Genomic DNA, 12,482 nt, shown 5'->3' with positions numbered 1-12,482 from the left:
CACCACGGACAGATGCCAGTCCTGCCCTCAACACACAGGCTCCCACAAGGCACCCTTGCCCAAGACTTCAAAGCTTTGCTCTGGAGTTTGGGACCTGAGATCACTCAGGGACAACACGGGTGGCGGAAAGTGTTCCTAACACGTCTACATCCAAGAAGTTATGACTGAGAGGCTGCAAAGTCTCAGCCTTGAGTGGGAAGGACGAGACGCAGACGGAGAAGCTGGGATTGAGTCCCATTATGGAAATTTTCCAGACAGTGGCAGGGGAGAAGTTCTGCTTCCCTTCTGAATGGTTTGAATTAGTTGGAGGGTTTGGGGTTAGGTGGAAAGGTGATAAGTCCCAAACTCTTCACCGGTGGTCTCCCTGTTGACCTGGGCTTTGGGACTGGGGGCCACCTCACCACCTTCACCCTCCTTCCACACGGAGCTCAGCAGGCAAGCCCTGTAGGGACCCCTCCCCTCCTACCATGAGGAATGGAGCCAACACCTTGGTACAGAAACGAGGGAAAACACTCCCTGATTTTTAATCTGACTTGGATAACAGCTCAATGGGCGTCACACACACTTCCAGACCCTGTGGTGGGAAACCCTGGGAGGGGGTGGAAGGAGAAGGACAGAGACTCAGAATGGGGGTGGAGGGACCTGAAATCCAAGACCTGGGTTGAGGTGGAGGCGGGAGGGGGCCTGTCAGGGGATACATTCCAATGGCTCCCACAGGGGAGCAGCCAGAGGCCTGGGCCCCGCCCCCCCACCCCAGGTGCCTCAGAGTTGGTGATGGGGCATATGAGATGCTGCCATCCCTCATCCCCTCCCTCTGGTGAACCAGGGGGCAGGGGTGCAGGAGACTAAAGGGGCAGGCCCTCTTTGTTACCCTCCCAGCCACTCTAAGGTGTGGGGAAGGGGAGCCACCTCCTCTGTGTCAAAGGGAGGCTCACAGAGGGCAGGTCACTTGCCCGAAGTCCTGCAGCACAGCAGGGACTAGAATGCAGTAACACTAGACTGCCCAAGGTCAGGGCGGTTGCTGTGGGGCTGTGCTATCCCCCACTTGGTGGACAGAGTAGGAATCCACCAGGGAAGCAGAATCATAGATTCCCCCTACAATGGATGTTGGTGATAAATTCCCCACCCACAACCCTTCCCCCAGACTCTGCTCCATCACCACTCTGGGCTACCTGATTTCTTGGTCTATATGCTGCAGCCTTGGCTAAGTTGGAGTTGTCCTCTCCAACTTAAAGCGGAGTTGTCCTCTCTGCCCCTCTTATAACAAGGGACACTGCTGTCCTCCTACCAGGCCAGGGCTGAGGGCTCAGCCTCAAGGACAGCTTTCTTTGGCCAGGGGAGCAGGGGACAGGGCACCACTTCTCCCTCCCTCCAAGTCCCCCATCAATCCCTCATGCCACTCCTAGAATCTTCATTATTATTGTTATTTCTAAATCGGTACAAAACTGACAGTGATCAGCTCCGGTGACGAGAGGTAGAAACCCGGCCAGGCAGCCGGAGAAAATGGGGCGGAGTGAGTTAGGGCATAGGGCTGACTGGTGTTGGGACAAGAGGGTGTCAGATCCTGAGGGCCTCCATCTGTGTCAGGAGGAAGATGCAGGTGTGTCTCCCCCAAGCACAGGGGTCCCCACCATTCTTTCCCTGGCTCTGTTCTTCCCCAGATTAATCAGAATAGTCTGAGATCTGAGGCAGGCAGAGTCTGGAGTAGTCAGATGGGGTTGAGACGGGGCAACAGAATTTTCATTGGGACAACCTGACCCCCTTCTGGCCACCATCCTGCCCACGACCAGACCCCAGAACCCAACATTCCCCAGTCTGACAGACCAGATTGCAGTATGCAGGAGGGAATAAAGGACTGGAGCCTGGCATCATGAAAAAGAAGCTATCCTTTGGGGGGCTCCCTTTCCACACTCTGTCCAAAAAAAAAAAAAAAAGTTTTAACCCAGGGGGTGATCTGGCTTTGGGGTCAGGAAGAGTGAGGGGCACCTGGCAGGGACGGACCATCGAGTTAAGGCTGGAAGGTAGGTTGTTGTGTCTCTGGGGGCTGCTGGGCGGGGAGGTCTCCCTGGAAGCCGGAGAGCTCAACCTTCTCCCCTTACTGATCTGGGGCCTCAGCCCCCGGACCCCTTGATCGTGGTCCTTGGGCCACCTGCATCTCTGCCCTGTGCCGGTGGTGCTGACAGTCAGAAGGCCTGGCCTCACAAAGAAGCTGCCAGGATCTGCGACAAGGGGATGGACGAAATGAGAGCCCTGTGAGCGGAGCTGGGGGGGGACTGAAGGGTGGGTGAGACAGGTAAGTACCAACAGACGCTGGGGTGGGCGGACACGGGAAAGGAAGACACCAGGCAAAGACAGACACATTCTGGAGAAGACAGGTGGGGGCCCGGCCAAGGCGGCACCTCGCCACCCGCAGCCTCCATTGCACGCTCACCCCCATCCCAAAAGGCTGTGGCACCCCCGCGGGTCGGGCCGGGCACTGCACTAAATACAGCACTGAAGGCGGCTGTCCCAGGAAGCCACGGGGGCAGGGGGCAGGGCTGAGCAGTTACGGAAGGCTCCCTCTCGCGCTCTGCTTCTCACCGGGAGATGCGTGGCTGCAGGGGCCTCAGGCCGGGACCGTCACAGTTCCATTTCCCGCCCGCTCCCCGCCCCAGCCCCGCAGTGCGGCCCCACCCTCCGCTCGGCCAGTGCCGGTGCAGCCCGAGGGGCGCGCAGGCGTCACATGATGGCGCAGCGGTTGCGGCGCAGCGCGCCCTGGAAGCGCAGGGCAGCGTGCACGTGCTTGCAACGGGCGCAGCCGACGCTCTTGAGCAGCTCGCTGAAGAGCAGCAGGATGTGCCAGTTGTACTTGGCCGAGCATTCCACGTAGCCGCACTTCCAGGTCTTGCGCACCAGGTGCGACACGTTCCAGCGCGGGATCACGCGTCCGCGCTGCAGGTCCCGCTTGTTGCCCACGATGATGATGGGCGTCTCTGAGGTTCCGATCACCCTGTGGGGCGAGGCAGGAAGCTCAGAACTCTGTCAGCCTCACAACCGCTGTACTCCCAGCAGGGCAGGCTGTGCCTGGCCAATACTACCACCACCATATGTTCTTCTCCAGGCGCAGCCCTAAGCCCTGGAGGTGTTATATTCTCTGATCAGCACAACTGATCTAAAAGATGGGTTCTACTGTTATCCGCATTTTACAGATGAGGACATAGGCTTAAATGTTTACTGGCTTCAAGTCATGCAGCTGAGTGGCCCTGGAAGTGTTGTTCCAGAAGTCCCAGTTCTTAACTACTGCCACCCCCACAGCCAGGGTCCCAACATGAGTTGACAGAAATGGGGACAGCAAATGTATGCATGTTTGAGTGTATGTGTAGAAATCTTAGGACACATATACCTCTATCTGTGTCCCTATACTGTCCCCTTTTCACAGGGACTGGCTAGCACTGGGGCATCCACAGAGGTGGCAATGGGCTGTGTTCCAGCCTCTCACCTCGTCTCCAGGATCTGCTGGCGGATGGTCTTGACGTACTCAAAGCTGTCAAAGCAGCAGATGTCGTAGACCAGGATGTAGGCGTGGACACTCCGGAGTCCCCTGCAGCAGGCGTCTGCCCACTCCTGCAATATCCCCAGCCAGTACCAGGGTCAGAGCAGCCATGAGGGCTCCCCTAGTCCCCAGACACCTCCCATCAGAGGGGCAGTGCTCTCACCTGTCACTGCACCTGAAGCCTTCCATGTCCAACCATCCCCAGGAGACCAGGCCCAGGGAGAATGGAGGAGCTGTAGCCTCCTCATTCCCAAGCCAGGATGGAGCAGGTCACATCGTTTGGCCTTCAGGGCCACTGCACTGTCTTGTGCACATCTGGAGCTTAGCTCTGCCTTGCTCCATTTTGTCCCCTCATCCATCCATCGAGGCCTTTGTTCAACAAGTACATTTATTAAGTACCTCTAAGAGTCCAGCTCTGAGCTGGGTGTTGGGCCTGTTAAAATTCTATTTTCCAAGGTTCAGCTAAAGTGCTGCCACCTCCAAGAAGCTTCCTGATTTCCCATCCTTCCTGCAAGCAGGTGACTACTCCCTTCATCTCCTGTGTTCTAACAGTCCTTCGATTATACTTTCATTAGAGCTGTTCCATCTCCAGTTCCCCACTTCTGCTGTGAGCTCCCGAGAAGGCCACAGCCAGGCCATCCTCATTTTTATATACTCCCTCTTCCTCCCTGAGTGTCTAGCACTGTTGGCTCAAAGCAGGTGCTCCTTAATGGCACTACCTGCGCTGGTGAGCTCTCCATGGCCCAAGCTGGGATCAATGCAACTCCTGCCTCTGCCACTGCCCTTAGACTGCTACCTGATGTGCCCCTTCTGTATGCTTCTCTCTGCCCTCAGGCTTGAGAAACAGAAAAAGATTCAGACTGGATGCATAATGGGCTGATGTAGAGTAGGGCCCCAGGGCAGCTCCAGGGAGATGAACTTCCTGAATGTTTGTGGCAACTTCTCAAGGGATTGGGGGGTACAGCTCAAGTTGAAGAGACTCCTAGAAAGGCCAAGCACACTAAAGAGAAGTTTCCTTAAGAGATTCATTAGTCAACGTGCCAGCTGCAAGAGCAGTTCCAGGCAGCCAGTGTGTGGAAAGAAGGGGGTCCCTAAAGTTGGGGGGACAGAGGCCTCCAAGGACAAAGGAAACCAGAGTCTTCTCCCACCAAAGCCCAGGCAAAAGACTAGAAGAAGGTGGAGGTATGTCTCCTGTCCCAGCATCTGAGTTGAGTGGGGCAGGGGCCAGGCACAGAGGAGGACTACAGTTCTCCACTCCCAAGAAGGATCAAAAGGAAACGACTTTGGCGGCCGTAGAGCAGAGTTAAGTCCAACTTCAGAGCAGCGCTTCCCAACTCAAAGGCTTAGAAGACGCCGCAGTGGATTTCCCTAGGGAGATGATGTGGCATCTTTTCTTTGTGCTGAGGTTTAAATTTTCGGTGCAGCGGGAGGATGCCGAGGACAAACCTAAAACCACAGGAAACTGGTTTCTTAGGCCAGGGAAGCCTGCATTCTGCTGGACACAGTGAACTCTGGGAGCCTGGAACCTGTGTATACGGATGCTCCCACGATCCCCCAAGACCAGTGGAGATCAGTGAGAAGTGGGAGGGATGAGAGGCTCCCAGTCTCTTCAAGCTCTCTGCTGGGGAGAGGGAGCAGCTGCCAGCTTTTGAGGGTGACAGCCCCACCTCTCCCCCAACATGTTGCCTCCTTGAGGGGAACTCCTGGCTTCCTCCCACCCACTCCTCTCTGGGGGTTCCTAAAAGAGAGAGGAGGAAGGCCCCTGATTGGCTAGCTTATCCCTTCCCCCTTGATTGAAGGGAGGAAGCAGGGTTCCAAACTGTAAAAGGCCATCTTGGGGCTCTGTCAAGACAGAGAAGGAGCAATAGAAAGGGAGTCCAGTTTCAGGGACAAGGCTCAGCCACCTGCATCTCAACCATGCATTTGCTGATAATTCCTTTGGTGAGTTGCAAGCACCTGATAATCTCAGCTTCCTTCCCTGATAGAAGGGGCTGCAGAACACACTGAGGCTCACATCCAGGAAACACTACTCTCCTGGGCTCTATCTCATCTGGCATTGGAGAAGAATGTATTATTTTATTTTCAGATGGTGGCCATCAGGATTCTTAGGTCTTATACTTAATCTTTGGTGCCTTGAGGATGCCTTTTACACGGTATTTCTCTGCCGAAAGTCCCTTACTGGGCTCCAGGAGTGAAATCTTGGATATCTTAGAGTCCAAAACTCAGGGTCAGTCAAGAAGAAAAAAGCCAACAACCCAATAGAAAAATGGGCAAAGGACATCAATAGTTCTTGAAAAAAGAAACACAAAGGCCCTTAAACCTATGAAAAGATGCTCAATTTCACTCATGATCAGAGATGCAAATGGAGACTACAAGGAGAGTATCATATCTCATCTCTCAGATTGTCAAATATATTGTCAAAAGTTTGACGATCTACTCTGATGGCAAGACTAGGAAAACCAGCTCTCATAGACATTGCTCACAGGAGCACAGCATACGCCACTGCTATGGAGGGCAATCTGGAAATAACCTCCCCTCCAAACTCCAGTTACAGTCACACCATTTTTTTTTTTTTTTGAGACAGGGCCTCACTCTGTCACCCAAGTTGGAGTGCAGTGGCGCTATCTCAGCTCACTGCAGCCTCAACCTCCCGGGCTCAGGCAATTCTCCCACCTCAGCCTCCCAAGCAGCTGGGACCACAGGCATGGAGCACCATGCCTGGCTAATTTTTTGTATTTTTGGTAGAGACGGAGTTTTGCCATGTTGCCCAGGCTGGTCTCGAACTCCTGAGCTCAAGTGATCCGCCTGCCTTGGCCTCTCAAAGTGTTGGGATTATAGGCATGGGCCACCTCACCTGGCTCTGTATTCATAATGCCATTTCCAGGCATTGTGATCCAGCAGTGCCATTTCCAGCAATGCCATTTCTGGGAATTGATCCCACAGATATACCTACTTATGTTCAAAATGACTTATCTACAAGGCTATTCATTGTGGCATTGTTTGAAACAGCACAAGACTGGATACCACCCACTTGTCCAACAAGAAAGGACTCCATGGTATAGCTCTTCAATGGAGTAGGGTGTGGCCATGAAAAAGAATGAGGAAGTCCTCTAGATAATGGCCCGGAAAAATCTTCAGGTTATAATAGCAAGTTAAAAAAATTAAGGTACAGCGCCAAGCACGGTGGCTCACACTTGTAATCCCAGCACTTTGAGATGCCAAAGCAGGAGGATCGCTTGAGGCCAGTAGTTCGAGACCAGCTTGGGTAACACAAGAAGACCCATCTATACAAAACATTTTAAAAATAAAATAAAATCAAGGTACAGAACAGTATGGTTCTTGCTTTTGTTTTTGTTTTGTTCTTTATGTAAGAAGTGGAAGAATGCATTTTCTTACTTGGGTAAAGAAACACTGAAAGTATGGATAAAAATCTGATAAGAGGCCGGGCGCAGCGGCTCATGCCTATAATCCCAGCACTTTGGGAGGCCTAGGCAGGCGGATCACTTGAGGTCAGGAGTTTGAGACCAGCCTGGCCAACATGGTGAAACCCCGTCTCTACTAAAAATACAAAAATTAGCTGGGTGTGGTGGCAGGCACCTGTAATCCAGCTACTCAGGAGGCTGAGGCAGGAGAATCACTTGAACCTGGGAGGCGAAGATTGCGGTGAGCCGAGATGGTGCCACTGCACTCCAGCCTGGGCGACAGAGGGAGACTCCATCTAAAATAAATAAATAAATAAATTTTAAAAAAGAAAGAAAAATTCGGTAAGAATGGTTATAGAGAGTGTGGCAAGAATCAAGGTAAAGGGGGCAAGATGAAATAAACAAAGCTCAGTGTATAGTCTCGGAGCAAGATTTGAATGTCCAATCAGGTGATTGTTAAAGTCTCCTTTAGAAGAGAACTAGAAGGCCCTGCACCCAGACTGTCTGCCCTGACAGGCTCAGCCTCACTGCTTCCAGGGCAGATGCAGGATCAGGCTTCCATCTTTCTTCCTGACTGCAGGTGCCTGGGATAGGTGAAACAGGTGTCTCCGGCAGATTAGGCCAGGGCCCTCCTGCCTGGTGTTGCTGAGAGTGCTGAGTGCTGAGCTGCCCGCCAGCTCCCAGCCCAGGGTCTCAGCCTGAGAGACTGCTTGATTTGCTCAGTTACACCTGGACGAGCCTCGTCCCCTGCCTTCTGGGCCTCTGGTCAGAGGCTTCCTTCAGTGAGCAAACATGTCTTAGAGCTCAGCTTCCTTTTTCTCTCCACTCCCTCTCAAGTCAGAGGTTGAGAGAGGGCAAGAGGACCGGGTTCCAGCAGGCAGTGGGGAAGGAACACAATAAGCGAGGACCCTGGGGGCATTTAAATCCAAACCTGGCGGGCAGGGTGCCCAGCAGGCAGGTCCTGAGGTCAGGGGCAGAGCATCACTTAAGAGAAGAGGGCCTTGGGCAAGAGACCTGACTGGGGTCTCCACAGTCTCCGAGAACACACCTTTCCCAGGGCCCTGTCTATTCTGCTGCTGTCCCTTCTCCAGAGGACGTGGAGTGAGGATATGGTAGGCACAGCCCCGAACACTCACTGCAGCCTAGTGTTCCCTGTCCTTTTCTCTACTGCCTCTTACCTGCCTAAAACCCACTTAGTTGAGACATCACCCTCTGTGACCCCCCAACTCCACCCCAACACATCTGGATGGCCTAGATGCCCCCTTACGGGCTGCCCCAGCTCCCTGCCCCTCCAGTCATAGCACTTATCACACCATGTTAGCCTTTTCTCACCAGACTATGAGTTTGTTGAAAGCAAATTCCATAAATTTTTTGCTCACCATTCTGCACCAGTGCCCACTGCAGGGCCTGGCACACATTAAACCGTCATCAAATATTTGTTGAATAAACTAGCACATCAATGAATGGATTCCTGGAACGGCTCTAAGCAGAGTGGCCTAAGGTGCAGTGTGGAGCTCCCAAACTCAGTGATGGGGCCCTGGCAATAGGGCCCAAGCTACAGCAGTTTGGAATCCAGCCTCTCCCCTACCCATCCATTTCCCCACTAACCCATGCCCCCCAGGGTCCTCCTACCTGGAGCGTATTGACAGGGAAGGCGCTGATGGGTGGAAAGTCGAGGATCTGGAGGTCGTGCACGTGGCCGTTCATGACGACAGCAGGCAGGTAAAGGCGGCGGGCGGTGGTGGGCACGCAGACCTCGCTGAACTCGTTGTACAAGAACTGGCGCACGATGGCACTCTTGCCCACACCTCGCGCCCCCAGCACGGCCACCCGGTAGGTGGAGACCATGCCTCCCGCCCCACTCCGCCACCTCGTCCTTGCCGCTGTCTGGAGCTCCCCAGGGCTGCATATTCCAGGGGCTGGGGGCTCAGCCACCGTCAGGACCAACCATTGCTGCCTCTGCTTGCCCTGGGTCCTCTGTGGCCTCCACCTGGACTGTGGGGACAAGAGGTGGGCTTAGTGCACCGGCTTATCCCTGGACGTGTCCTGCACTTTTCCACCTTTGGGACTTTGCTGAAGCTGTTACTGCCACTTGGAATGCCTTCCCTTTCCCAGAACCCCTGTGGCTACCTTTCCAAAACCTCTCCATCCCTCCTCCATTTTTCCCTGCATTCCAGTAGTAGGGCCCATTCTTTCTTGACTTATGACTTGACTTTTCTCCAGGTCCAACTCCAACCAAAACAGGCTGCAGAGCAGAGAGGGAAGGGCATTGGACTTGGTTTGATCCCAGCTTCCCCACAGAGCCTGGGACAAGACGGCAACACCTCTGAGTCTGTGTCCTCCTGAATGGGTGGGACTGGGCAGGTGTGTCTCAGTACTGGCACTCCTGACATTTTGTGGGAAGAGAACTCGATTGTGCAGGACTGCCCACACACTGCAGGACATTTGCTTTCCGTGGCTCCCAAGAGGTAACTGCCAGCCTCCAGACACCAAGATGACCAAAAACTCCCCCTGCCCCCATTTCCAAATGCCCCTAGTTGAGAATTCTGCACTAGATGACCACATTGCCTCTGGGGTGCAACACTGCTGAGCGCTTACTCTGCTGTCATGCCCTTATGGTTATCCTTGGTCAGTACGATATCTCTAAGGGTAAGTACTGTTATTCCCACTTCAGAGAGAAGCTTAGAAGGGGTAAGAAGTGTGCCCAATCACAACCCGAAGGGCAGCTACTCCTTTCTACGATGTCGCAGTACTTCTTCCAACTTTCAAGTTCAGGGATTCTTTTTCTTTTTTTGTTTTGAGACAGAGTCTCACTCTGTCGCCCAGGCCAGAGTACAGTGGCATGATCTCGGCTCACTGCAGCCTTCACCTCCTGGGTTCAAGCCATTTTCCTGCCTCAGCCTACTGAGTAGCCGGGATTACAGGCACCTGCCACCACACCCGGATAATTTTGGTATTTTTAGTAGAGATGGGGTTTCGCCATGTTGGCCTGGAACTCCTGACCTCAGGTGATCTACCCACCTTGGCCTCCCAAAGTGCTGGGATTACAGGCATGAGCCATCGCGCCTGGCCAAGTTCAGTGATTCTAACCAGTGAATGCATACAGGCCAAGGCCTGGGTCTCATTCTCTGGCATCCCCTAGAGCCCAGAGGGCCTGGCACATAGCAGGTGCCCAGAAAAGGGCTGCTAGAGGGCTGGGCCTTGATATGAATTCATTAGCTCCTTGCTTGCTCAGTTTCAGTGACTTTAGGGCCTGGGTATAACTCTCAGCTCTGGTGTGTCCTTGCTGCAGGTCAGTGGGCAAATCACCTTCTCAACTGGAGCCATCCTTCTGCACACAGGTAAAATGAGGTCAACAGCCCCTACTTCTGAGAAAATCCAAGTAAATCTCTTAGCCAGGAAAAGGAGAGAACCTTTCTTCTGTTGTTGGTGATGGTGACCTGAGAGGCTGTTACATGCCTGAGACCTCCTGTCTGGATTCCCAGGAGGGTGACATCAGCACTTGCTAACTGGGTCCAGGGCAGGTGGGTTCGCCGGATTCTGGAAGGCCATGCTTTTCCGCATGGGTGCATACTTTTCTGCAGATGCGTGTTCTTCCCACATATGCACAAGCCACAGCTGAATGTCCCCCAGGTTGTCCTGGTTCAGAGGACTCACTCCACGGGGTATGTGCGCACACAGCATAGTAAATACAGGTCAGGATGTGGAATGAGAACCGCCAGGGCTTGATTCCTAGCTCTGCCATTCACCTGAAGTGTGACCTTGGGCAAGAAACTTAATAGAGTGTTATGACGTGTGCATGTAAAGCCCAGTGCCTAGGCCAGAGTAGGTGTTCAATAAACAGTGACCACTGCTATGGGCAGGGGTCATTCATTCATCTAAGTTTCCCACAAACTTAGCAATGGCACCTCCTAGCAATCCCAGGAGGGGTTGCTGTCTACTGTTGCATGAGCTCACATGCATGCAGTGTGTGTGTGAGAGATTCTTCTCATTTTATTGAAGGTTTAAAAACAAACAAATCCCCCAAAAAACCCAGTGACTTAGGGAAGTGAAGACTTCATAGCCAGTTGAGTTGTTAACTAAGATTAGGACCCTGAACTCCTTCCTGCCCCATGCAGTGTCCCTTCTCCAACAGGTGTTTATACACTTACATGGGCTCCCAGCTAGGGGGAAGTACCTATCCCTCCTCCCCATGTGTCCCTCCAGGTCCCGAAGCCCCTTAGGCATCCCTGGACACCACTACCACCAGCATGGCAGAGAGACTCAGCTGGGTTAATTACATAACCAGCACAGGCAGGTGGGGAGTGGGGAGTCCTAGGGGAGGAAGAGAGGGCAAGGAACACCAAGAAGAGTCCTGGCCTCTCTCTGGGTGTGGCAGCTCAGAGCTTTCTAGGATACACTCTACCTGCAGATTGTCCCGGACACCACACTCCCTGCCCAGAAACCAGCCCTTTCTGGGGAGTGGCAGGGAAATGCAAGAGGGGCACTGCCCAGGAGCTAGGGAGGGGGCGCAGGAGGCCCCTAGGCTGGGGCCAGCCTCCTGGAACTCACCAGGCCCAAGTGTGGCCCTGTCCCCAACTCAGAAGCGATCGGTGCCCCTTCCTTCTTTCCAGGCAGAGGTCCTGGATCTAAGAGTATATTAATCCAACACCCTTGGCTGAGTGCGGAAGGGAGGGGGCTGTCCCAAGAAGCAGGGCCCAGGCCCCTGAGCGCTTTCTCCCCAAGGCCTGCGCTCTGCAGTGAGTCTGCAGACAGCGCCCGGCAAGAGACTGCCCAGAAAGAGAAGCAAGAGACCAGAGGCACACACAGGGGGCGAAGCCTGTTCCGTCCCCTTCCCTGCGTCTGGACACCTGGGTCGCTGCCCAAGGCTGCGAGCGGGGGCTTCGCGGATCCCGAGGACCGGGTCACAAGTCTGCCAGCTGTTTGTTCCAACCACGTTCGCCTGGGGGTGGGCTGGGGGCGACAGAGGATGCTGCGCTGCCCATGACCTGATTGGTAGGAGTTCGGGGGGATGTAGAAGCCCCAGCTCGCTCTCCACCTCCAGCACCTTGCAGGCACCCCCACCCCCAGCTCCAGCTCTCACGTGGCGGCCCCGCACCGCTTCCCCGCCCGCCCGCCGGCTCCCTCCTAGTCCCGGACGCCCCTCGCCCAGGCCGTCTCCTCCTCCCCCGACCCCGGCCCGATCCCCCCAGCCCCTGCCCCGGCCCCGCTCCACCCCTGACCGCTTCCCCTCCTCCCGCCGCTTACCCGGGGCCGTCCTAGCTGCCCCCTGCCCTGGCCGGCCGGTCGGCGGGGCTGAGCTCCCCCCGGGCTCCGGCGCTGCCCCCCGGCTCCCCCGCCCGGGGGGAGAGAAGTGGGGGCGCCCCCGCCTGCCCAGTCGGGGAGGGCTCAGGGCGGGCGCGTGGGGGGCAGATGCGGGCCGCAGAGGGGGTAGGAACCTCCAGCCCCAGCTCTCCCTCCGGAGCGCGCCGCCTGCTCGCGCTGGAAGGAGGAGGGGGGGCAGGGGTGCGGGCTGGCATTCCGCTGGG

The 12,482-nt window shown here is 54.9% G+C and overlaps 1 protein-coding gene across 2 annotated transcripts; it reads right to left on the bottom strand.

Moving 5' to 3' along the window:
- Positions 1-538: 538 nt before the first annotated feature.
- Positions 539-12,419, bottom strand: RASL10B (RAS like family 10 member B). 2 transcript variants are annotated; one of them, XM_032163018.2, is made up of 4 exons: positions 12,202-12,419; positions 8,587-8,949; positions 3,479-3,603; positions 539-2,989 (listed from the first exon to the last, which is right to left on the bottom strand). In XM_032163018.2, the coding sequence occupies exons 2-4, from the start codon at positions 8,800-8,802 to the stop codon at positions 2,719-2,721; spliced, it is 612 nt and encodes a 203-aa protein (XP_032018909.1). In that variant the 5' UTR covers positions 8,803-8,949; positions 12,202-12,419; the 3' UTR covers positions 539-2,718. The 2 variants fall into 2 exon arrangements, with proteins under 2 accessions (XP_032018909.1, XP_032018908.1); XM_032163017.2 differs by lacking the exon at positions 12,202-12,419 and adding an exon at positions 10,264-12,148.
- Between the last annotated feature and the right edge of the window lie 63 nt (positions 12,420-12,482).

The sequence above is a fragment of the Hylobates moloch genome, unplaced genomic scaffold, assembly GCF_009828535.3.
Source record: "Hylobates moloch isolate HMO894 unplaced genomic scaffold, HMol_V3 SCAFFOLD_10, whole genome shotgun sequence".
NCBI lineage: Eukaryota > Metazoa > Chordata > Mammalia > Primates > Hylobatidae > Hylobates > Hylobates moloch.
The sequence above is the reverse complement of the archived record's forward strand: the minus strand, read 5'-3'. Positions and strand labels throughout refer to the sequence as shown.